This window comes from Cibotium barometz, chromosome 9, assembly GCF_041138505.1.
Source record: "Cibotium barometz isolate CiBa-2024 chromosome 9, ASM4113850v1, whole genome shotgun sequence".
Lineage (NCBI taxonomy): Eukaryota > Viridiplantae > Streptophyta > Polypodiopsida > Cyatheales > Cibotiaceae > Cibotium > Cibotium barometz.
Genome location: NC_141054.1, coordinates 14,318,301 through 14,344,475, shown reverse-complemented (window position 1 = coordinate 14,344,475; position 26,175 = coordinate 14,318,301). Strand labels below are relative to the sequence as shown.

General features: G+C 45.3%; 1 protein-coding gene across 4 annotated transcripts in view; it reads left to right on the top strand.

Annotated features, from left to right (window-relative positions):
• Positions 1 to 26,175, top strand: part of LOC147635284 (histone-lysine N-methyltransferase ATXR6-like) — a 126,683-nt gene that overhangs the window by 72,161 nt on the left and 28,347 nt on the right. For 2 of the 4 annotated variants that reach the window (XM_086802521.1, XM_086802522.1), the window contains exons 2-4: positions 11,792 to 11,860; positions 19,899 to 20,140; positions 24,821 to 24,955. In XM_086802521.1, the coding sequence (XP_086658647.1) occupies positions 11,792 to 11,860; positions 19,899 to 20,140; positions 24,821 to 24,955 (446 nt within the window). The remainder of the gene's footprint in view (positions 1 to 11,791; positions 11,861 to 19,898; positions 20,141 to 24,820; positions 24,956 to 26,175) is intronic. The other 2 variants (XM_086802523.1, XM_086802524.1) reach the window with 1 other exon arrangement.

Sequence of the window (26,175 nt, the reverse complement as noted above, 5' to 3'; positions counted from 1 at the left end):
CAGCTTTGTGCAAGTCTTACGGTCACTATTTTTAGGGTGCAATAGCCCACAAGCCCTACGGCAAGTGATTATAGCAAAACACATGCATCATGTGAAAGGGGCTTTTCTGAAATATGGAGAAATTCATTAGATTGAAGCCTCTTCATCCCCATAAATTTGGGTTTTTTTTTTTTTCAAAATCTCAAGTTGGAGATTCTGTAGTGCCATGGAAGGTACAAGCATCTACATTGGCCCAACAAAATCTGCGTTGGCAGTGGCATGGAAACTTCACTGAAAGAGACTACTCTTCGCCAACATACTCTCCAGGGGAATTTTTTAAACTTCCAAAATTATGTTTTGTTTTCTATTATGTTTGAGTCATGGGTTCTCTACCTAGAAGTCCCCCAAAATCTAAATTAAATATTTTGTGTGTGTTTTCTTTTGTAATGCTCAATTATTCCCCTTTACCATTGCTTAGAACAAGGGGGGTTGTCTTGACAAATTGATGTAGGTTGTCATCTAGTAGTCAAGCTCTTATACGAGACTCAACATAAGAGTTTGGGTGTTGCCAGCAGTGTGCTCTTTTGTATCAGGTGATTGCAGCTTAGAGCCCATATCACTGTGACTAACGAAAGTTTGTTAGGCATCACCTCCATCACTCTGAAGGGAGTTTTTTTTTGGGGTATTTCAGAGTTAGTTGGTGTAAACACCCTCTTTGGGTTTATTTGGTTTTGGTCAAAAGACAAGGCTTGATGCCTATAAAAGCATGTACTTGGGTGGTTCTAATACTGTGAGCTTCATTTGAGTTTTGAATTCTCTCTCTCTCTCTCTTGTTTGCTATCACATCTCTCTCTCTCTCTCTCCCCCCCCCCTCTATCACTCTACCTCTCTATCTTTGTGCAACAACTTATCATGGCTTGAACCCCCATCTCTCTCTTTGCAGATGCTCCACTCTTAGGGTGTCACCTGTTGGAGAATGCACAAGCGGAAGCATAAGCAAGACGAGAGAGAGCAGAGAGAGCTTGTGGACAAGATCACCTTATATATTAGCTTGAAGCTTTACAATGGCAATTGGCCAGCAAGAGAATGTTGAACTTGGGCAAGGGATTGGATGATAAGTGAGAAATGGCTTAAATAGTGAGTATGAGCACTCGGCTGACTGCTCTAGAATAGGCCGACCAGCTCACGACTTCATAAAAGAAGGAGAAAATACAATAAATGTCCAATAAATGGTACAACCCAAATACACTGAGATGCATAAATTCTAACACCCCCTCTGCAATTCATAGTGTGCAAGAGTCGGAAGAAGATAAGCGGATGAAGATGCAACCATGGACCCTCTAGCACTGCGAATACTGGAATCACCTCGAAGAGGTTACCCACCAACTTGTTTCCTCAAAACAAAATGCCACCACGAACAACAAGGAAATTTGCATGGCCACCAATTTCCACACAAGTATGCAGTGAACTCCAAGAATAGATGATGAGTTGTTGGACACATTGCGCCCATAATCTCCAACAGTGGACGGAACACATCACGTCCCAAAAAGCCTCGAACAATGAACTTGGAACAGATCCAATTCATAATCCTTGCTATACAAAAGATAACCATGTCCTGCCAGATATCTAATGCTTGGAACTCCGAATCACGGTCCCCATGCACCAGTAAGTGGGGCTGTAATCAACCCCCTCTCCCATCCACAAGCCTCCTCTGGCTGGAAGTACATGGGGGGGAACTGCATGTGTACTATAGAGAAGTACACCATCTGGGTCCTCCTGAGCCGGAAGCGCCCTGGGAGCCCTAGAAGTGGTACTAGAATCTGTATCCTTGTCATGTGTCGTGTCTTTGTCCTTTCTCTGAGATGAAGCCTTGCCCTTGGTCTTGTCCTTCTTCTTGGACAAACAATCCTTAGACAGATGTTCTCTTTTCCCGCAAGAGAAGTAGCGACTCCGACCTTTCTTCTGAACTGATGAAAGTGCTTGGTCAGAACTGCTGACTAACACCTTTAACTTACCATGTGAAACGAGAACGGACTCCTCCTCCAAAAGTAGGGAGCTAAGATCATCAAGATCCAACTGAGTGGATGTGACTTGGCACCGCAAAGATCGAGAAATCACAACATAGTCCGAGGGAAGCTTGGCGAGGACAAGTGGAGCCAGTTGAGCAAAGGACAAAGCAACACCCATAGCCGATAACTGGTCATGGATAAGCTTGGCCTTCATAAGGAACGACTGCATGGAACTGCCTTCAGGGAATAACAAACCGTAGAGCTGCCTTTGCAAAGTAAGTGCCCTCATCAATGAATCTCGAGCAAAGAGATCCTCCAATTTAGACCATACTTGATGAGCACTGGTGAGATTTTGCACGGCCGGTGAGACCTCCTCTATGATGGTCCGCACAAGCACAGAATGCGCCTTCGAGTCCTGATTCTCCAAGTCTTGTAATTCTGAAATAAATTCCTCCTCCTGATCTTGAGTCCACCTCGTACAGTTGTGAGGACACTCGAGCTTCCTTTCAGTGCCCTGAATAATATCCCTCAAACCCTTGTGGATGAACTAGATCCGCATCTGAAGCTTCCAATGGGCATAGTTGGGTCCTTTCAACTTGTCATCCTTGTTCGTACAGGGGGGAGCCATATCCACAGCAACAAGAAACACTGATCTCAGCTCTCAAAGACTTCTCTCAAGTGCTTTCCAACGAAGCGAGGCTCTAGAACCAATCAGTCTCAAATTTGAGAGAGGAGGCTGGACATTAGCAAAATGGTCCAAGAAACCTCCTACCGGAAGGGCAGGGACTCATGGAGGAAGGAGGAGATGTACATCCACTTGTCTAGAGACTCCACGTGCAAGAAACTCACCAACAATTCATGCCGGAGCAGAAAACAAAGGCAAAACTCCAACACTTGCCTCTATAGAAGAAAACGCAGCCAAGAAACTAGCTGACAGCAAGAAGAGGGCTGGTTGGACCCGAAAACGCAACAGATTAGGGAAATGCAGCCATTGTTTGGGATTGATGTGCAGCCAGGGCAGATTTGCAATAGATGGAGCAGCCTGAACCTAAGCGAGTGATACCATGTTGGAGAATGCACAGGTGGAAGCATAAACAAGACGAGAGAGAGAGTAGACAGAGCTTGTGGACAAGATCACCTTTTATATTAGCTTGAAGCTTTACAATGGCATTTGGCCAGTAAGAGAATGTTGAACTTGTGCAAGGGATTGGATGATCAGTGAGAAATGGGAGGCCTCCTTAAATAGTGAGTATGAGCACTTGGCTGACTGCTCTAGAACATGCCCCCCAACTCACGACTTCATAAAATAAGGAGAAAATACAATAAATGTCCAATAAATGGTACAACCCAAATACACTGAGATGCATAAATTCTAACATCACCAGCCTAGACATTTTCCAATATGAAAGGGGCATGGTGGACTCCACGACGTCTAAATATTTGGAAAGTACAAGATTTGGGAAGGGGGGATTATCCTGGAATACAAAGGATCATTATGTTTGGAAATTGAGGAAATGAGGGGACACGCCAAAGCACATTTAGCAGAAGGTCTACGAGTTAGGATATTTTTAAAGGTAAAGATTATGGGAGAACCCATCTCTTAGATTGCGACATGTGGCAAGAAAATGGATCAAAGTGAGACAAGTGGCCTCACACTTGTCAGAAAGTGGATCAAAGTGAGACAAGTGGCCTTACACTTGTCACTTCAGCTTTTATGTAATTCTCCACTTGTCATTATAGTCATCTCTTGCCATTTTAGTTCATGGGAGGCCCAAATCTATAAATTGGAGCCCTTTCTCTTCATTTGGAGGAGGCTCTCTTGTTGCACACTAGCCTCTACCACCGTTACAGGCTGCCCTAAGGACGACTGCTCTCTTTCTCTCTCTCTTTAAGGCTGCGCATGAAGTATAATGGCTGTTGGCGACTGTTTTGAGGCTTCCATCGCAAAGAAATACTGAAGGCAAGGCATTTTATTATGATTTTCAGCCACTGTACTTGTTGTACCATTGATTGTACCGGCTATACCAGCCATACCAACCACTATACCTATTGTACCAGCCATTTTACTTGTTGTACCAACCATTGTACTTGCTGTATTAACCATTGTACTTGTTGTACCGGCTGAATGGAGAGTTGTACTTGTTGTACTAGCTCTATTGTATGAAGACCCGTGGATTGGGGAAGAATCAATACCCACACGGAGGTATATGGTTTGTATTGTTGGCTCGGCATTTCTACAACTTGTGTACCGGCTGAATTTTATGGTTGCCTGGTGTTGGGCTGTGTTATGGCATTCGTATATGGGTAATGCGGCATCTCCCGTGGGTAGAGTAAGGCCCTCAAAGCTTGTACATGATATTATTCTCCTTGGGTAATAAAATACTCCGGGGGGGGGGGGGGGGGGGGGTCGGCCCATTCCGGCCTTTATGCAGTGTCAGCTGTGCACATCTCTCTTTTACAGTTTTGTGGATTAAGTGGCGTATGTGAAAAGGCTGTGGTCAATTTCAGTGTTAAATTGCATTAATGGTCAAGTGGTTTTGTGAAACCCCTGGGCCCTCTCAGGAAGTTACATATGGCACCATGAATGCTAACAAATATCACTTCATTGCTTTTTTTCTTTCTCTCTCTTGATGATGTGGGCATTTTTATTAGGTAGTTGTAGTGTGCATGCATGAATGTGCACACTTATATGAACACATGGTCAATACACATATTTTTGTGTAACATGTGTGTATAAAGATACACGTAGATATATGTACATAGAAGTCAAGAAAGTATGTAAAAGGTGTTATACCACAAGGAGCTTTGCATTGACCAATTTTATGCAAATTGTCATTTATGTAAGTTATGTTTCAAATTTGAAGCTTGTGTTTTCAAACAGAGAAGAAGGAAAAGAAACATCCTAAATTGTTAAAGATCTCTTAGCTATAATAATGGTCTCTTTGGCTCTTTTTGAAATAAAGAGGATAGCAAGGTGCGTAACTTTTTTGTGGGAATGTTATTTTTGTCTCTTTTAAAAAAGAGCCTTCTATTAAGGAAAATAAATTCATACAAAGGGAGATCTCAAATTTGAAGCTTGTGTTTTCAATCAGAGAAGAAGGAAAAGAAACAGCCTAAAGTGTTAAAGATGTATCAGCTATAATCATGGCCTCGCTGGCTCCCCTTTTTTTTTTTTCAAAGGAGAGTCTTCTATTAACTCGCTGGCTCTTTTTGAAATAAAGCGGATAGCAACATGCGTACCTTTCTTTTGGGAATGTTTTTTTTTCTCTTTCAAAAAAGAGACTTCTTTTAAGTAAAATAAATTCATACAAAGGGAGATCTCAAGCCAAAATGTAGGGAGATCTCAACCAATCAGGGGCACTATGGTATCATAAAAGCCCCGTAGAGGAGTGAAGGAGAAGAAAATACCATGGTTCCACTCTCATAGATGTGTTATCTTTTGTCTGCCCAGCTGTAAAAGATCTTTGTATGCGGGCCCAAGTGGCCAAAAGAGTGTAAACGGTGCCACTACGCAGCTGTGATCCTCATATTGCATCACTGAAAGACCGTGACCTTGGTTTTGCGGAGTTTGACTGTGAGGTCTCTCTTGTCACAAAACCTCTCAAGTGCTTCTAGATGTCTTTGTAATCCCTTGGCTGAATCTGATATCATGACTATGTCATGTGCATATAACAAGATGGGCACTACCACCTCAGCCAATGGTGAGCCTGTCTCTCCAAATCTGTCCATGAAAGTTGATATCTCATTAGTTTACATGCCAAGGCCCAAAGAGCATGGGAGAGAGTGGCCAGCCTTGTTTGATCCCAATGGTGCTGCATATTTCCCCAGAAGCCCTCATGGTGCTTGAACCCTACCAGTCACTGCCTCATAAAGAGTCATCACCTCCCATATCTTGTCATGTGGGAACTCAAGCTCCTGCAGGCGTCCTAGTAAATGGGACCGAGGGATGGAGTGGAAAGCTTTGTGGAAATCCACAAAGCAATAGTATTGTGACGTTGCCTCTTCTATGATGGCCCGCATGGTGAAAATATGATCTAGAGTGGAGTAGTTCCTGCCTGGCCTGATGCTATATACCGTTGGCAGGGTTGCAAGCAGCCAAACATCCTGTAACCTCTCTTTCTAAAGTTATCCTCTTTCTAGGGTTGCTTTTCATCATCAGTCCTATCTTCATTAGAAGGTAATGTCTTTGATGCAGCACATTTTTTGAATTCATTGTGCATGAAGAAAGAATTTTCAATGCCAATGCCATACCTTACCTTACCTTGAATCATAAATACCGATGTTCAAATGACAATTACCTGGAAAACAAATTGCATCAAGCTATGGAGCAAGGATCGGCTAATCCAAAGTGTCACCTCTCTCCATCCACCATTCAGACTGAATGGAATAGAAGGCAACAGCCTCTTCTTCCTCTCGTTTTGGAATTCCCATCAGGTTGAGGGGCATGCCTGTCCTTGGAAAAATCCCCCAACCACTAGTGGTGATACTCGTCTAAGAATGTACCAGTGATCCAATGGTTAGGTATAGCTGCATCAATCTGTTCAATTTGTCGTTGACTCTGTATGAAATGTTGGGTAGATGCCTCCCTCTGGTCATGTGGAAGACTTTTAAAGGTCTTCCAATCAAGTGTTGTCGCTGTCCATCTGTAAATTCCATCCCAAAATCAGCCCTAAACACAGCTGAAAACAAGGTTAGTTCCAAACCAAATCATGAGGTAGTAGGCTAGCTCACTCCCAACCGCAGCTGGCATCCACTGATCTCCCCCGACCCAAGGCTGGGGCTTCCTTCACAATCCCATAGGCCCGTGTCTAACACTGGCATTGCATACCACCGAAGCCTGCCTGAAAGCCTTCAACATACCAACCTCAGTTTTCGCCATGTGCACGGCATGAGCATATCTGCTCTCTTGGACCAAGCCAGAGGATTAGGTTCCTAATCCGTAGATTAGTGTCCAGGCTTATTTGCGGCTGCTTAAGGAAAACTGGTGTGTCAAGTGTAGAGATGAAGTGCTCCAAAAATCCCACTCCCACGAACTTAAGTACAAATCTTGCTCTTGGAAGCTGGCCGAGTACTTTCAGCCCTCCTAATCAAGGAGATTGACTTTCAATGTGGAGACCTCACAAGCAAACCCCCCTTTTATACCTAAAGTTCAAGAACTCCCTTGCTTTTGGTTTTTTTTCCCCTTAACAAACTAATGTGCTGTTTTAGTTTTATTTAAAAAAACCATGTGCTTTAAGTTGACCTATAGCTTTCCCCTCTTTTTAAAAAAAAGCCGTTGAATATTTATAATGAAAAAAAAAAACATCTGCTTTCCAATGATGCTGCTTTTCCCTAAACCTGGCGGCCTGCTTTTTTCTTGTGCATGCTGGTTTTTCTTGCGTACACTTTCTTAGCTTCTCTGCCCATACAATCATGCTGATGTTGTTGTCTACACATACAGTCTGCTGCCCTGGCTTTTTCTTGTGCCCTGCTTGGACCCGTCTAGGCGGTGCCAGCCTGTGTTCTAGGCTTTAACTTAGGCGGCACCTGCTTGGCTTGCTGCCCAGGCTACGCTGGCTGCTGATCTTGGCTGTTGGTTGCCGCCTGGCCAGGCTGCCACCCAAAACAGCCGCCTAGGTAGCCTTACTTGGCTGCCGTAAGGCTGGCTGCCATAGCTCTTTGGGCTATGCTTCCCTTTGCACCTTTTGCGCCAATTTGCCATGAGCCACCGTGATTTTAGGGTTCTCCCCCTACTCAGACCTGAATAGGGTACTCGCTTCAAGCCCAATAAATATCAACGCTCTTCTCTCATGTCTCTAACACACAACAATCATGCAACCTTGACACCAACCAATCCTTGTACGACTTCAATAGAGCAATTTGTTTTTTGACAGAAAGAGAAAACAATACCTAGAAATCCCGACATATATGACGCCTAGACACCCATACCTCCTCAACTCTATGTTAGGGTTGCTCTGATACCAACTATAAAGTCCATCCCAAAATCTTCCCAAAACACAGCTGAAAATAAGGTTAGTCCCACACCAAATCATGAGCTAGCAAGCTAGCTCACTTTCCAACCATGATTGGCATCTCCTCCGAGCCAAGGTCAGGGCTTCCAGCACAAGCCCATCGGCCCGTCTCTAACTCTGGAGTTCTATACCACCGAAGCTTGCCTGAAATTCTTCGAAATGCCAACCTACGTACTCGCCATGTGCACGCCACAAAGCTACACCTTCAGTGGTGCATTTGCACAACCGTGTCTCACAATAACCCAAGCTCTCACCTATATAGTGATAACTACGCCATAAATAGCTAACTTGCTTTCAAAGGGCATGAAGCTTGTTTTATCAATCTAGGAACCCTAGCCAAGTATGTGCCTGCTAATCCCTAATTGTGGGCCCCCCTAACCTCAGTGGATTAGGTCCCTAATCCCCTAATCTGTAGAATAGTGTCCAAGTACATAGCATCTCTCCCAGCTTGGTCATTGCATATATTCTACTGCACCCAGGGGTCAACCTAGATCATCTTTGATAAGGTCGTTCCACATAATGGGCTGCTTGTCGGCCTCATCTACTGAGCTTGGGGGCTTGTGATGCAAAAATATCTGCATACAACTTCAAGCTGGGATGATAGAAGAAACCCATGGGGAGGACCGGTGGTGGTAATCTGCCTGAGAATAAAACGTGTGCTGTACCACTCTTAGGGACACATGTAAGGATATGGTACATGAAGAAATCCTTCCGCTGGACACATCTAAGGATATGGTTTAGAGCTTTGCATTGGATCTTTGGATCAAGGATGTTCAATCTCCCTTCGTGCTTGGGAAGGATAATAGTGTCACATGCACTTTACACTGTAGTGCATAGTGACAAGATGGCTTATCATCAGTGCATCATTGTACAGTAGTAGGACCCTTTAGGATATGATTTTGTCGTATGCCATGGCCCCATTGCAAGCCCCAGTCTGGGATATGTTAGGCATGAGTTATGTAGGTCTTTCCTCAGCCTTAGAGTGTCAATGAGTCAATCAAGTCCCTTAACCCACTTGAAGAGATCATTCATGCATGTAGAAGTCAGTAGAAGCCTTAGGGTTTGCATTAGTTCATGGTCTGCATTTGCATAGCATTCATCTCATGTGCATGTGAACCATTGCATAAGCCTTGAATAAGCCTTAGACCATTTATCCATTATTATCATCCAATCGACAGCATTTAATATCAAGTCGGCCAGTTTATTAGCATTATATTCAGCATTATAACCAGCATTCAACATATATCATATAAACAAGTCGTGTAGCTTATTTAAGCCGACCAGCGCTATACACTCATATAAATAGCAAGCGTTTGCATCATCTCATCATTCATCCCAGCATTCAGCAAATCATCCATCATCGTTTTGAAGCATACAAGCATTCAGCCATCAGAAACGCATCAGCATCAGCCTGGTAAAAGAAGCGCTTCAGTCCATCAGCGTTTCTCAGCTTCACATCAGAATTCAGCATTCATTCATCATCGTTTTCTCCATCCTCCCGGGTGAAGCAAAACACAGCATACTCAGCCCTCATCGTTGCATATTCACAGCCATAGAAACAGTCCCAATTCAGCCATCTCTCAGCCTCAGTCTTGCAGACTTCCTACAGTTCCTTGGAAGAGTGCATTGGCATTGAGATTGGTCATCATCGGTGCTTCTACAACAGTGTACAGTCAGCCCGACTCTTGGTCTTCCGAAGGTCTTGCGTTTGGCTTATCTACAGCCCCAAAGTCAGTCATTCTCTTCAAAGTAATAAAGCAAATACTCCTAACAATAGGAGAGGGCCCTTCAGTGGGTGATTTGGGACCCAATAAGGTCTACAAATCGGGTGAGGATGTGTTCGCAGGCTCAGTTTCAGGAACCTCGAACGAAACTTGGCTTTTTGACACTCTAGTGACATCAGCTATGCTTCATGGAGTGCAGATATGGGGACCTTCAGTGGGCCATCACAGCGCAGGCGGGTGGAGAGGTATGGAGAGGCCTTTGGTATCTATGATTGCTAGGATAATTAGAGCCAAGGCCGTGGTACCTCATGAGATTATTCGAGCTGAGCTGGCGGCTGTCCCTCTGGTGATTGAGGCTCTTACGAGATCAGTCTCCTACATACATGGCTTGTGGGATCTTCCCCGAGACAGATATGCACGCCTCGCCCTGGAGTCCTCCTGACAATTAGCTTTACAGGGAGACACGGCTTGTTGGTATGGACAGATGACATCTTGGTTCCAGGCACATGGTTTTAGCATGGACAGATTGCCTCCCTTCCAGTATTCTCTGGAGGCACCCTCTCTCACTCTCACACGGACAGAGATTACCAGACTCATCCGTCAGGATTTAGTTCAGCTGGACATTAGGAGGACATGGATACAGCCGACTGAGGAGCTGGGCACGAAGATGGCTTTCTACAGAGAGCATTTTCTTCAGCTCACAGCAGATGGTTTTGTGATCAGACCCAGTTACATGGATGTACACTTGTCTCATGTAGTACGATGTGCTATTGGTCAGATTCGCACATCCTCACACCAGCTTGAGATTGAGATTGGCCGATATAGAGGTATACCAGCTGAGGCCAGGATATGCCGAGTATGCCATGGGGAGCCAGAGACAGAGCTGCATTATATATGCCATTGTACTGCATACTATGAGATACGTGGTCGTTTCCACTGTTTATTCAGAGAGGGTTTTGGACCACTTTCCAGAGTCATGGGGTACCAGGACCAGAGGTGTTTGGGATTGTTCTTGCTTGAGCTGCGGAGACATAGAGATAGCTTGCTTAGGCGCACAGAGAGCCAGACTTAGAGGCACATTACAGATTTCTTTAGTCCAGCCATCACTGCGCCAGATGGACCACAGCAGCAGCAGGACATGGATACCGCCCACACCAGGGGTACACTGATTGATCGTGCGATTGAGCTTGGGTGGTCCAGACGCCCACGACTACGGAGGGGGGCATCCCAGCATAGACGGAGGTTGCAGCGGCAGATTCGGATTATTCTTGCGAGGCATGCGGGACACCCAGTCAGGGTGCTGACCACAGAGGATATTGAGGAGATCCGCCAGTGTCCGATGCAGCACATATTATGAGATGGAGGCACCTCCATAGTGTATCCCTCCGTCCCACATGATATTGTATCCCCTCACTATATTCCACTCACCTCCATAGCGTACCCCCCCCCTCGCTATATTCCAGTTCCAGTTTCATTTTCTAGGTGCCAGTAGTATCATCTTTATTTTTCATTTTCTGGGTTTTTTTATCCAGACATTGTATCAGATCCACCATGATGTAACTTTTGGTCTCATAGGTCATTATGGCCTTTTGAAGACGTTAATATAACATTTCATTTCATTTCATTTCTCTCTCTCTCTCTCTCATCTCTTAAAGTGTGAAGTGATAAAGTGGATTGCTAAAGGCACACGAAACTTAGGATACAAAAGGCGGTGTGAGACTTTGTGTAACAGGATTCTTCATCTACGCATAATTCCGTCACATGTTACAAATAGTTTCCCAAGCAACTTTGGCCCTCGTATTTGATGTGCAAAACCTTGAATATATGAAATTGCGGATTACCCTCTGTTGCAACTGTCTAATGCATCCCCACGGTCATAGCACCAACAAGAAGTGACATGCTATTTGGGAATGGTTTTGAGAGTAGACATGCTATTTATTTTTAAAAACGAAGAAATAATAAGTTTTTTTTTTATTCTCTAGAGAAATAAGCTCAAATTTGAGGACTTTTGAACTACTTTTCAGTCTATGACACTTCCCTTGTTGCTTGATGTTGTTGCAAACTGCAGATTTTCCTCTCGTTCAGACAAAAATAGTTGACTTTTTCCACATCCAAAAGCCACTTGCAAGCCATTCAGGTATAATTCAAAATTCAACTTTAATCTCAGTGCTAGAGCATGCTTCAGTTTATAAGAAAACAACTATATCTCTTGCATGTTAAAGTGGAGGTGGGATGTTGGAGGTCTCAAGCTATGTTGGAGAGAAGGAGCTTGTTTCTTACAATTTGTAGAAGGTGATCTTGTTGAACCCTTCTTTTAGATTTGGCTAGTTGCATGGAAGGTGAGTGCAATGTGGTAGAGGCTATCTACTTTTGATCCTCAGGAAACAAGTGGAGTTATGGAAACCCACATCTTCAAGAGACGACGATATATTATCCCTAGGTGGGAGAAATAATGGTTTTTCTGGCCTTAATGTCTTGCTAATCCATGAAGCCACGACCAAAGGTAGTATGAATAAGCTTGGTAATTTGAACTGCACATGTTTGATAAAAATACCAACAGGAGAGCACTCGATGAATCATGTGGTGGATGCGTGAATTTGAAATAGTCCTGCTGAGGAAAGCCATGCTCCACTGCAAGAGTTTCCGCCCACTGTTCGAGAAAGGGGCTATCTGATACTGTGGGGTGATTTCATTTGCCCATTTGGCAGGTCGTTGGGAATCCCATGTGGACCATAGTGCCCTTCAAGAAGGCCCATCTTGAAGTCTAGGAAGACCCAATGCCAAATTTTGCTAGTTGTTTTGTGCCATTGTTGTGGTCTCTAAGAAGGTGAAAATGATATCCAAGATGCTCCTATCCCGGATGAAGCATTTGGCTGCTGTGGGTGTCGTGGAGGAAAGGCTGGAGGCATAGACTGATGGATTTGGCAAGGATTTTTTACATGGTACCAACAAATCCCTCTGAGAGGCACTCTGGCAGGATACCCATGGCTATAACGTCATTGAAAGCTTCTAATACTGGTTGAAGCAGGAGACTAGAAGTCTATCCTCGCTCAAGCACTTTCTGCAGGGAATACTTTCTTTAGCTTGTCATCTAAGAACTGGAACTCCAGAAAAAAGCTTAGGTGTGGGGAGACGACACTCATATGCTGCTAGAAGAGGTCCTCTCTCGCCCTGTTCCCTAAAGGACACACCTACACAATATTTCACCTGTCGGTACTCTGGCTGCCTACATCTGGGCTTCAATCCATGGGCTGTATGGGGTGTGCTCCTGGAGTTGCTGAAGCAAGGCTAGGCTATGTCGAAGGCTCCGCTCCTGATTTTTAAAAGTCTGGAGCCTGCCTTGAGCTACTGACTGACTAAAAAAGATGATCTCTCAAGGGCCCTGTCAAGTGTTTAGGTGGCAGAGTTACAGGGAACAAGGAGATATCCTTACATCTCTTCTACACTCTGTCTGAGCTTGGGGTCCTGGATGAGATAGTCGTACTGTTTGGCTGTCTGTTGACGGCCTTCTATGAAGCATCTTCAAGATGAATAAGCATGGGGGTGTGAACAGAAAAGGTGGTGCTTGCAAGGATGCCAATGGCCTCCTTGATGGTAGGCCCACTTGTTCAGGTAGAAATCAAGCAGCCTGGCTAGATGTCCCTGCGGTCAAATTTGGAGATGGTGTTCATGCTGTTCCTTGGCGATTCGAGGGGAATCTATCATGTTGAAATCTCCTCCCATGCACCAAGCATCAGCATGAGGGAGCCTCTACCTCACATGTTTCCAAAAGCTTGTCCGATCTTGAGATCCGTTGGGACCATAGACGTTGAGGAGGTTGATGCAGCTCCCTCGCAGAGTTGCACTGTAACTAGACTGCTTTTTACCTAGCACAAGCGGGCTTGAGTCAACCACCTAGGGTAGAAGCTGACTGTTGATGGAGATGCAGACCCTGCCATGGTTCCCCAAAAGCCCTACAGCATTACGTGCGGGGGCAGGGTTCGAACCCGCAGTCTTCAGGTCATGAGCCTGATGAATTGGCATTTACTCCACACCGTGATTGATCTCTCTCGGCTAATTTCCGAATCGGAATTTCTAGCACGGAAATTTATGCAGTAAATAGATGGGCTTTCCTCTAGCTGGAGACTAGGTGTGGCTGCTCCCCAAGGGCATTGCCTTGTGCGGCTTGCAGTGAGACACTGCTGCTGGAGAATAGCGCATTGATCTTGCTGAAGCTTCTCTCGAATAATGATCTTGTGGCAGTGGCTGTGAGCCCCACCTATCCCAAAAAACAATGCACATAGTTAGGGGAATAGGTTCTACACTTTTCTCGAGTCATCCTGAGAGTGAGGATTTCGCCAAATGTTTCAGAGGAGAGTAAAGGTAGCCTGTGCACAAGCAGAGATGCTTGAAATGGGTGCATATGTGCCCGGCTAGGTATATCTGCTTGGCCCCTGCCTTGCTCTGTGTGGTGCATTGGAATGATCCTTCTCGTGGTGTAGGGATGCATAGATGTTGCGTTCTGCAGCAAGAACAATGTGCCAAAAGATGAAGAGGTGTGTCTCCATTGCCCGGGTTATGTAGGAGCCATGGGGCTCCTTGTAGCTAGATCAGTCAAGCTCCATCCGGAACCCTGTGAAGAATATGGCATGATCCCAGATTGTAGGTTTGATTAAGGGGCCGCCCCACGTGCGTCTGGCGCCAAGCTTAGAGTGAAAGAAAAGTTCAGTCCTGGCAAAGGTTGATGCTATAGGGGAGTTAGCAACTTTGTATGGGATTTATTGTTTCTTTCGGGAAATGGTACTATTCTAGGTAAAGGTATCATTTCCCGGGACTATCCCCTGAGTTTGAATTGAGGTTCATAGGATTCAGTTGTTGCAGCTATATACTCAGGATCTGGCCAGCTTTTTACAAGTGTGATTTGCGCCAATATTTGTGCCAGTGAGTTGCTATAGCCATAGTTTTACTTGAGGCTGGATTGCTGTACGCGAGTGTTATACACTCACGGTAGCTCCAAGATTATGGAAATAACAAGGAAAGTTATACGGGACAGATTGATGTGGTGTGCTAACCTGAAAGTCAGTGTCCTTTAGGTGGGAGGCTAGCTGTGTCAAGTCAGGATTTGGAAGGAACTCATCACTCCAAATTAATCTTATGTCTAAAGGGAGTCTTGTACGGAGTAATCCTGGTGGTATGGGACGCTAGGATCTATGACATGCAGGGTTTCTCGATACATCTATACTCCTCTTTGGTGGATGTCTGGACTGAGAGGAAGCAGGAGTTGATTTGAGAAAGAGATTGCTAGCAACCCTTGGAAATCTTTCGGAAGATTGCAAGCTAAGGAGTGATCGGTTTGTAAGACGTATGTGGGGTATGTTTTGGTGGAATGGGATGCTAGGACGTATCACATGTGCGGGTTTACAGGATTTTGTCGAGACAGATGTTTTAGCCTCTGATTATATAGTTATCCAAAACTCAGGATTGATGGATGACTAGTTAATGGGGTGAATATAGATGTGGAAGATGTCCAGTGTTACAGCCTACTAATATGTCTATTATGTAGGACTTGTGTAGCAAGGTATTGGCTGGTGGGGTTATACTAGTTCGACCCGGAAGAGTGTTGATGATGCTAGTAGATTTTCGCTTTGCATCTTGCCACCTTGACACAATGATTGAGTGGGACCTCAAGTTTTTGGATACTTTAGGCAATCACAGTTTGGTTGAGATAGGCTCCTACTTGTGATGATTATCCTCACTCTGTCAGGCAACAGAGAGGTGTATCAGATCTTGGTGAAATGTTATCTGCATTTGGACACCAAGAAACCATTTGGTTTGGTCAGAATTGCCTATGAATTTGCTGATCATCCTGAGTCTGATGAACAGAGAGGGTGAATTTGGTTTTGGAGGATATGTACATGCATAGGTCTCTGTGCGACCATTTGATTGGGAGAGGTGCATTTGAATGGTCGAGTTTGCCGAAGATCCTTGGTAACGGTAGGACTTCTAGTATTCCAATTTATGAAGTTAGAGATTTCCTGATGGAATAGATGCACCGGTATCTTGATTGGGAGTACCAGGCTTTGAATAGAACGGTCAGAGGTTCAAGTCCTCTTCGGTACTACGTCGTTTTACTGACTCAGAAGAAATCTTTAAAATGGTTGGACTCGCGGTGATGAAACCATGAGAATAATCAATCGGATTCATAGCAACACCTCAAACAATGGGGCGTCTGCCTAACCACCGGCTCTGCCAGTCAAGCACGAAGCTTATCATTGGGGAGGACCCGATGATGGCACGCGGCCGAACGTCAGAGTGATTTGCGTAACCAGAACTGACAGTTAAGGGCAAGGTTACAAGCGAAAAATCTCCAGGAATCAGGGCATGTTCCATTCGGTGGTTCCGGTCGCTTAGGACTGGTTTTCCTGATAGCTGAAAGTTCTCCAAAAGTATGAAACGCTGGAGGGCTTTATACCATCCATTCGAATATGGTTGAATTCTATTGACCAGCCCGAGGACTTGGAGCAATATGCAGGAGAAGCTGGTCACTGGAGAATTCCATCAGCTGTGCTCAGTTTGAACACAGTTTTACGCTGGTAGGAAGTGTTCATTAAGCAAGTTTTCCGAGGGAATACTTGTTATTTGAGAGTGCCCAAAAAGTTCTGTTTGCAGGCGGGGATGGATCCCCAAGGTTCAAGAACAGGAATTACCCAATCTTGGTGTGGATAGGTAATATAATTAGCTTTGATAATTGCCTCTATGATTTCAGGTTATCCAGTTCCATGGGAGTCGGAGTTTGAGAGGTTGTGAGTTTTTTATGACCTTGATTTGGTTTTGATCTCGTCTTTAGTTTCAATGAGTTAGTTGTAGGAACAATGGTTGCAGATTTAAGGAGTTCCTATGACATTGATATGAGTGGAAAAATTACCTAACCTTAATCCTTGGGATTAGTGGCCTAATCGGGCAAGTTTAGGAGAGCCGTGGGATTAGGGAAAGCAAGCTGATATGGGTGGCTAAGGTGTTTTATTAGTAAAACTAGAATTACTGGCTGTTTATGACTAGTTGGTTATTTATAACAGCAGTAATTACTATATATGTGACTTGTGGGTTATTATTATTGTTGACAGTGGGGCTAAGCCTAGATGAAAGATTCCCGCCATGGACTTGGCAGATGGGAGTGAGCCTTAGCCTCTTGCTCAGGGGTGGTTTATAGTCTTAAACCTATCGTTGGGAGGTGAGTTAGCATGCACCACTTCTTTTTTGGTACTAATCTTGTTGATTGCGTTTAGGGAGACCTTGGAGGGATCTTACAGTCTCCATTAAAAAGCCTCCATCAGTTGCCTAGTCATGAAAAAAGAGGTGCCCATCGAGACACCACAAGACTTGTGCCAGCTTTTTTTTGCCTGAGAGATGAGGCAAAACTCCATTGGTGATGGAAAACGTTGTAGGTTCTGGCAATGTAAGCTTCCGTGTCATCCTTGAATTCCGAGGAGCTCCTTCAAGTTGTGAATAGGGAGTCTTAAGGCCCTGCTGATGTGTGGTGTGTGCCCCCAAAAAGTTTCTCATGGCCTTTGCCACAAACAAGAAGAGGGAAGAGGCCCAGGGGCATGCCTCAGCGAATGGAGCAGAAGATGGAGTTGTTCTCACCTTGTGCACCCTGAGGAGAGTATAGAGCCAACACTCCCCTCATCCAGATCGTTTGGAAACCCCATATTGACCATAATGCCCTTCAAGAAAACCCAATCTACCTGGTCATAGGCCTTCTTGAAGTCTAGCAAGAGAGGAATCAAATCTTGTTAGTGGGTCTGTGTCATTGTTGTCACCTCCCAAAAGATGAAAATGTTATCCCAGATAAAGCGTGTGTGGGTGCCGTGGATCATGCTGGGGAGGAAAGGCTGGAGACATCAACTGATGGCTTTGGCAAGGATTTTGTAAATGGTACCAAGCAGTGTGATCACTGCGGCATGGTACCAAACAGTGTGATCACTGCCTGGCCTCTAGTCTGCCTCCCCTGAGAGACATTCTTGCAGGCTATCCATGGTCATGACCTGAAGTCCATTCTAAGGCAACCCTTCAAAAGCTCCAAACACCGCTAGAAGAAAAAGACTGGGAGTTTATCCTCTTTCGGGCACATCCTTCAGGGAAAGGCCTAAAGAGCTTTCTCCAGCTCGTCGTTTTAGAACGCTCTAGAAAAGAGCTCAGCGATGACCCTAGTGTGCCGTGAGATCTGCTAAATGCCTTGCCCCTCTTGGGGAATTCGGATGTTGTGAGTAAAGATCTAAAGCATTGGTCGAGACACAAGGTGGATCCGACTCCACCACTCTGTGGGCCATGGAGGCAGCACATGCCATCCAGTTGATGGTTTAGGCGGGTGGAAGTGAAGAAGTCCCCTGTCGTCCTATCTCTATCCTGGGTCCTAAAGGAGGCTCTTGTGTGGTAGCAATACTTCACCCGCTGGGACGCCTTCATGGAAGTGCGGGCAACTTCCATTTGGGTCTCCAACCCATGTGCTATTTGGGGTCTTTGCCTAGAGGTGCCGAAGAAAGGCTAGGCTGTGTCAACGGATCCATTCCTGCTCTTCAAAGGTTTGGAATGTGTCTTGGGCTGTTGATTGGAGGGAAAAGCTGATCTCCCCAAGGGCCCTGTTAAGCATTGAGGTGATAAAGCCGGGGGGACAAGGAGGTCTCTGAGATTTCTTCTACATGCTGTCGGACCTTTTGGTCTTGTATGAGATAGTCTGGGAGTCTGGCCATCTGTTGACGGTCCTGCTACCAAGAGTCTCCGAGGTGAATAAGTACAGGAGCTTGGTCAAACTTCAAAGAAGTTGGGGCACAGCTAGGTATGCCCGTCCTGCTTGGGACTGCATTCGGATGATCCTTCTTGCAGTGTAGGTATGTCCGCCCTGCGCGGGGCTGCATTTAGATGATCCTTCTTGCAGTGTAGGTATCTGTAGATGCGGTGCTGTAATGTGAAACCAATGTGGCAATGGAAGAGGTGTCTCCATTGCCTGTTTGCATAGGAGTTGCTGGGCTTTCTATAGCTAGATGGGTCAAGTTTGATCTGAAATTCTGAGAAGAATGTGGCATGATCATGAATCATAGGCTCGATTAAGGGGCTGTCCCACTCATGGTCCAGCACCAGACACTGGCCACGGAGGCTTGAGAACTCTATCCTTTGAGTGAACCAAGAGCCATCCAGTCAGGGGATGGAAAGGTGCCATGGGAGATTCTGTTGGGAGGGGATGAGCAGCAGTCAGATGGATGGGAGGCCTGCAGCCCCAGCCATGGCATCTTCCCTTGACCACGGGGTCTCGTTCACCCGTCCAAGATTCCATCCTATCACCGAGAGAAGCTTGTGTTACTCGTTTGGGAGGCTCAGGAAGTAGACAGTCACTGGGAAGCTGACTACTGAGGCTAGTGGCGCATGAAGCCATGGTGCCATCTAGCAAAGTACGCTTGTGCACTGTGCAAGGCGATGGGGCTTAGCTGCAAAACTCCGTACCGAAGGGCAGCTGAATCTTACTGAAGCCAAATGTAGACGTTGTCGAGAAACTGAATGTTGGAGATCTGGCTGGGCTTGCCAATAAGTGCAGCTTGGAGGAGATCCTGGATCCACCCTTTCGCAGCACGTTATTATTGCTCATGCTGAGCATAGGTCTTTGCCCCAATTTTTTACTCACGCTGAGCATACTTACAACCCCTGTTTGTGCACCCCTATTTGCCCTCTACCATTTGTGCAGCCCTTGCACTTGCTGAGTAAGCTCGCTCTTTGCTTCATGATGAACTTTTGATGCTGAGAATGGTGGACATTGGACAATCTCTCATGTTGGCGCTGCTCTTGTTGCTGAGCAATGGTTCCCCATTTTCTCTGTCTGTGGTATGGCTGCGCCTACCAGAGAGTGTATATGTGTTCCTTCTTGATGTTCATGCTGATGAGATGCAACACCTGACCTTCTCTAGTGGGCATGTGCTCTCCCGCTTAGTTGGTAGTGTCTAAAATCTTCAGAGCTGCTGATTTATCACTTCAAGCTCTTGTCTCCTTGAAGTCATCTGGCTTGTAGGGTCTTTGTGCATTTGCAATGTCAATGGTTGGGCTTTGGGATAACACTTTTGGAAGGACTTCGAGCTACTTGATAAGATTCTCTTGTAACATAAAATTCTGATGCTTTTTTCTTTGGTTGTCATGTGGATTTGTGAAAGATGTGGACTTGGGCTTCGAAGGACGGAGGAGAAGAAGACAGAGCTTGTGTATTTACAAAAAAAAGAGAAAGCTGCTTCCTCATGTACCTTCAAAAGATCCGACTCGCAGATTGCAGCAGATGGCCTCACTTGCAACTGCTTTGACTAGTACAAATGTTGAGTTCAGTGATGAGCTTACATATCCACCTGGCCTTGCACCTGAGGCAACAAACCGAGCTGCTAATGAAAGGGGAGGCATGCAGGTTTCTCTCTCTTTGTGCTCCTATTTACAATCTAGCTTATAGCTTTTTTTGGCACATATGTATATGTAAATATGAATCTATGTCCAAGAGAATACATAATGTGCGTTGTATGCACACACTCAGAAGTAGGATCTTTCACACTACAAAACTGAAACTCAAATTGCACAAGCAACAAAGTACTGGATGATTCATTTGATACTTCAAATTGCGTTAAGCTCCATACCTATGTGCTCCGGTGAAAGGAGGTTTGACGGCCGACATTGAGCTGCTAAGACAGGAGGCTGTTGGGATTCGGACTCCCATGTGTCCGCCTTGCATGTGTGTAAACCAAGTTTGTGAATCTTGTGTGTCCATGTGTGTGTAAACACTCCCTATAAGTGTTAGTATGTATGCGTGTGTGTGAACCACCTCTTATAGGTGGATACGTGTGCATTAAAGGTAAGTCTTTGGGGTTGGTATAACCCTTAGGCTAGAAAAGCGTTGTACTTGGTGAAGCCTAAATCAAAATCTAATAAAATCATCCTTGAGTCGTGCAATACTTTTCTCTCTCTACAGCTTTGGTTCTCTCTCTCTCTCTCTCTCTCTCTCTCTCCGTAGACACAGGGAGTCCTTAGTGAGATCCAGATCAGTTGTACTTGCTCGAGGACCAGCACAGAGAGCTCTCACCGACTTCTTCCATATCAGCACTCCGACGGCCGATCCACCCATCATACCCAGACCACAGGCTAGTGCAGGAGCTTGGCCGAGAGGTGTGACACTCGACAGAGCCATTGAGTTATGCAGAGCTCGACGCCCCAGACCCCATGGCCCTCGCCCACGGCCATGCCACCACAGGTGGATCCAGGCCATCATCTCCCATCATTGCGGGACCTTCTCGCGCTAGCTCAGTTTTACCACCTTGAGCACCATGTCATAGCGGCCCATGAGGGATGTATTAGGGTGATATGAGAGCTCTTTGCTCATGTACCTAGATCAGATTTTAAAGTTCTAGATTTTTTTTTATCTTTCTTTATTACTATTTTGTACCCAAGATGATGTACCTCATGGATATAATGTAACCTTTTGGTCTCAAAGGTCATTTTGGCCTTTTGAAGACGTTAATACAACTTTCTTTCTTTCTTTCTTTCTCTCTTCTGCCCCACCTGCGCCTCCTCTCTCCTCGTCGCTCCCTCTTCCCTTCTCTCTCTTCGCTGCCCCCCTGCGCCGCCTCCTCTCTTTTCGCTGCCCCACCTGCACCTCCTCCTCTCTCTCCCCTTTCCCCACCTGCGCCTCTCTCTACAACATTGGTTCTCTCTCTACCTCTCTCTTCTCTCTATCTATCTCTCTACCCCACCTCCCTCTCTCTCTCTTTCTTCTGCCCCACCTGCGCCTCCTCTCTCTTCGCTATCCTCTTCCCTTCTCTCTCTTCGCTGCCTCCTTGCAAGTTGCGCCGCCTCCTCTCTTTCACTGCCCCACCTGCACCGCCTCCTCTCTCTCCTTCCCCACCCGCCCTTGCTCAAGATGCAACACTACACGGTGACCATTTTCTGAGGCTTACAATCATATCGAGACCATGGTACTTGGATGTTTTCATGTCACATGTCATGAGGATAGCACTTAAGGGTCACATCCCATAGGCTCGAGATTGAGGTTGGTAGAGCAGGGGGGGATCCCTAGAGAGAGAGAACTTTGTAGATTGTGCCATGGAGGAGTAGAGTCTGAGGAGCATTATATTTGTCAGTGCCAGTGTATTATGAGATCAGGGGGAGATTTCATTGCCTATTCAGATAGGGGTTTGGGCCATTATCTCGGGTTATGGAGTATCTAGATTAACGTTGTCTCGGACTCTCCCTCTTGGAGAACCAAGGACACTAACAACAACCGACTGTCCTTACTCGGCTTTCTCCTCTCTCCCCACGTGTGCTTTGACTTCTACACGTGACAACCTTGCCGTCTCACTAGCACCTATCACCTCCACGTCATCAGCAATCTACCTCTCCAACTCATGTGCAGCACCTCGATTCCATCACCTACAGATAGCAAGTCCCCACATCGATCATCAACATCATCTTCTTAAAATTTTAGGGCTTTTTTTGCATTTTCAATTTCTTCATCAAATTGAAGCTGCAACATCAGAATAGATTTGGGGATTTTGCAAAATTGGCCTCAGGCCCAAGATCCTCGCGTAGTTACTGATTTTCCACCGCCCGTGGCTGCCCGCCTATAGGCACTTAATTATCCACCCATAGGCGATGCTGCCGAGGAAGCACCAAGGGGGGTTTTGAACCTAGGACCTCTTCGTCCTAGGCGGACACCTTCACCACTTGAGTGTCTAGGGTTCTCTCCTCGAGATGTAATAATATCTTGTGTATTTTTCTTTTTATATGTTTATATCGCCTTGATCTATAAAAGGCTCCATCTCCTATGTTAAACCCTGTTTAGAGTGAGGGGGGGTTAGTTTGAGGGCTGATGTATGCTGTTGTTGTGGATGGAGCTCCCAAAAATAAGGCCTTGCAAGTGAGTTCCAAGATGTGCGTGCCATTGTCCCCTAGACCACTGAGTTTCTCTTCAAGCATGCTTAGACTTGGAGCCTCCTAGCAATGCTCATACGAAAGACTTTGGTGCTTGGTTGAGAGCCTCTGAGCCATGCTCAGACTTAAGTTGTTGAGTTGGCATAGAAAACATGTCTTAGTTGGAGATATAGTGCAGTTCGGAGGCCATCATAGAGCATGTTGAAGATCTTCTCAAGTCACTCCACCTTCACGCCGAAGGGGGGTTTTGTTGGGATTCGGAGTCTCATGTGTCTACCTTGCATGTGTGTAAACCCAATTTGTGAGTCTGTGTCCATGTGTGTGTAAACACTCCCTATGAGTGCTAGTATGTATGTGTGTGTTTGAACCACGTCTTATAGGTGGGTAAGTGTGCATTAAAGATAAGTGTTTGGGGTTGGTATAATCCTTAGGCTACAAAAGCATTGTACTTGGTGGAGCCTAAATCAATCTAATAAAATCATCATTGAGTCGCACAATACTTACAGAGACCACTTTATGAGCATCTTAGGGGATGGGTTTATACACAACGACCGCGGTATATGGATGTATACATGCCACACAGCTCTCGCGTTGCTATTGGACAGCTACGAGTCTCATCACATCAGCTAGAGATAGAGGCTGGGAGAGCGGCACGGTTCCCAGAGCCAAGCGGATATGCAGATTGTGCCGCGAGGAGGTGGAGACTGAGGATCACTTTGTATGTAGATGTAGAGCCCACCAAGGGGTCAAAGATAGTTATGCAGGATTGTTTGAGGAGCACTCTTCACTACATCAGTTGATGGAGGCCTCGGACCAGCAACAGCTTGGCAGACTACTACTAGAGCTTCATAGTTCGAGAGAGAGACTCCTCTAGACACCCGCTCCCACTAGGGGTGGGAGACAGTCCCAGCTCACAGATTTCTTCCTCCAGAGAGCTATGCCAGTGCCAGCTGATGTACCACGTGGGGTGACCGCACAGAGAGCAGAGGAATTGAGAGCCAGGAGGAGACCTAGACAGAATGGACACAGAGCACCCCGACTCTGTCACCGAGAGATAGCAGCTATCCATATGAGACACCAAATGGAGACACAGGAGAGGCTAGCTCGCTTTCATTCAGACTCAGGGTACATGTTCACGCCACTCACAGCCTCAACATCAGCGATGTATGATATCTTATATCCCTCTTATGGCACTGGATGGAGTTAGACATAGATCTGCATAGCATGCTTGTACTACCCCTTCAGCATATAGAGATGCATCTTGCCTTAGCACTCCATCCACATCCCACCCCCCTTTATATTGTTTGTATATGGGCTCCACCGATCCATGATGATTCACGGTTGTATCCAGACACATGCACACTTTTCCTTTTCTTTCTTTTCCTTTTCTTCCGATGACCGGAAGAACACAGTTGTATTATTTTTTGTCTCATAGGCCGACTTTGGCGTCTCGTAGACGTTAATATATCTTTCTTCTTCTTCTTTCTCTCTCTCTCTACACACACATACAGTCACCATGGTGTTCTTTGAGCCCCCATAGCCTCTCTCTCAATTGTGCTAACCCTTAAAATGTCAATAGGGGCTTTATGCCAATAGAAGCTAGGCCACCTTAGACAGTAAGGTAGATAAGTGGTGTGTGGACGGGTTGGAATGTGACTCTCTAAACAATCTCTATAGACCATGTTTGGTCCAGGAGGCCCTCTGCCATCATCATGTGGTAGGTGCCAGTGGTCATAACAGTCTTGTCTAGAACAGTCCATGTTGCATGCGGATCCACAACCCTAAGGCTGATTAAGAACAAGATGCTGATTTAACATGATTAAGACAGAGGAGAGAGAAGAAGAGAGAGATAGTTGGTGTCAGGGTTTTCTTTATTATATGGTATAAAAAGGTGACTGTATGTCTGTAAATGGTCTAGGCCCTTGGTCTACCCCCAAAGGGTTGACCTCTGGCCCCTTCTACATGCTAGATGCGGACTTCTACTTCTTCTATGCTGAATGTGCTGAATGAATGATGAATGATGGTTTTATGCTTATATATATGCTGGAAATGCTGATCGGCCAGCTACTGCTGCTGTCGGCCTGTGTTGGACAAATAATATCGATAATATCGCTGTTATAAATGCTGTGCTGCCTTTAATGATTGCCCATGTTGTTGGCTGACACACTAGCGCCTGGCCGCCTGCTGCGTGGGTCCTTGCTGGCTGCCGACTGATGTCAGATGGCTGCCGACAGGTCACCAAAGCCTTTCCATGACGCTTATGATGATGATGCTGCTGCTGTTGATGGTGATACTGATGATGATGGTAATGATACAAGAAGCATGAAAAAATCAATTTCATTTGTAACATATAGCCTCTTGAAAATCACATGTAAAAAAGGCATTATTGAAAATCTCATGAAGCAAGACAACATAAATTCAAGACTAGTGTGAGGGCTTGAGGAGAGGGGAGGGATTTATCCCACATGAGGTGAATGGGCCCCTTTTCCCCCTATAAAGGGTAGAAGGGAGCCTCATTAATGTCATTTCCTCTTGGGAGAGAGGGAGCTTGAGGGCTTACCTCTTGGCCTCTTCTAGGCATGAGCTTCTTGGGTGTTGGGCTGCCCTTCTTGGGGTTTGAACTGGCCGCCTATTGCTTGATGTGATGGCTGGTTTGGTTACACACTTCCTCGGGAACGGTCTTACTATCTCCTCTCTCTCCTAACTTTTTGAAGGGTAAATACACATGAAAATGGGAGCAGCCAAAAATGCGTTGGAAATTCAGGGGGGAGGGGGTCGTTATATAATAATTTGAGTGCTAGACTCAACTAAAACATGGCTACCACATGGAGTTAGTAAATTTACCTCCCTTCTCTAAATGTGTGGGAGTTCAAGCATTATCCTCTCTTTTCCTATTTAATTTTTAAGGCCCATAAATTCCAATCTTTGAACCTTAGCTTTCAACCCTACCAACTAATTTAGAGATCTTTTCTCGTGAGTGGGGTACACCAATGTTGTTCGAGGGTTTGGACCTATGATTTCCCCCAAAGGTTTGACATTTTTCCACGCAATATTTTTGCTTAATCCTCCTTTATTTTATTTTAACTTTTGTTTAATATTTTTATACAATTTCTGGTTGACTAAGCACGAGAACTCTGATTTCAGTTTGTCTTTTTCGAAGTTCTCTAAATATCAGGAAAATAAACTTTGAGGGGTTATTTGACCTTAATCAGAGTCTGAACTTTCATATCCCAACTTGTTCCCAGTTTTGACCTTGTTACGGTTTCCGTAAATTTTTTGTAACTCTAAAAATATGGGTCAAACAATAAAAAACTGAGCATATATACAAGTTTTACTAACCAAGGAGAAATTTTCCAAATGAATACTTTACTTGGATCAAAATTTCTCTCTCTAGAAATATGACTTAAAAAGATGAGGTTTAATACAAATTTCTACGTAACTGAGGGTTACCTTAGTGAGGGATCTTACATTCTCCCCCTCTTGAAGAATTGAGATATCCTCTTCTCGCAAGTGAGCAGCTCTGCT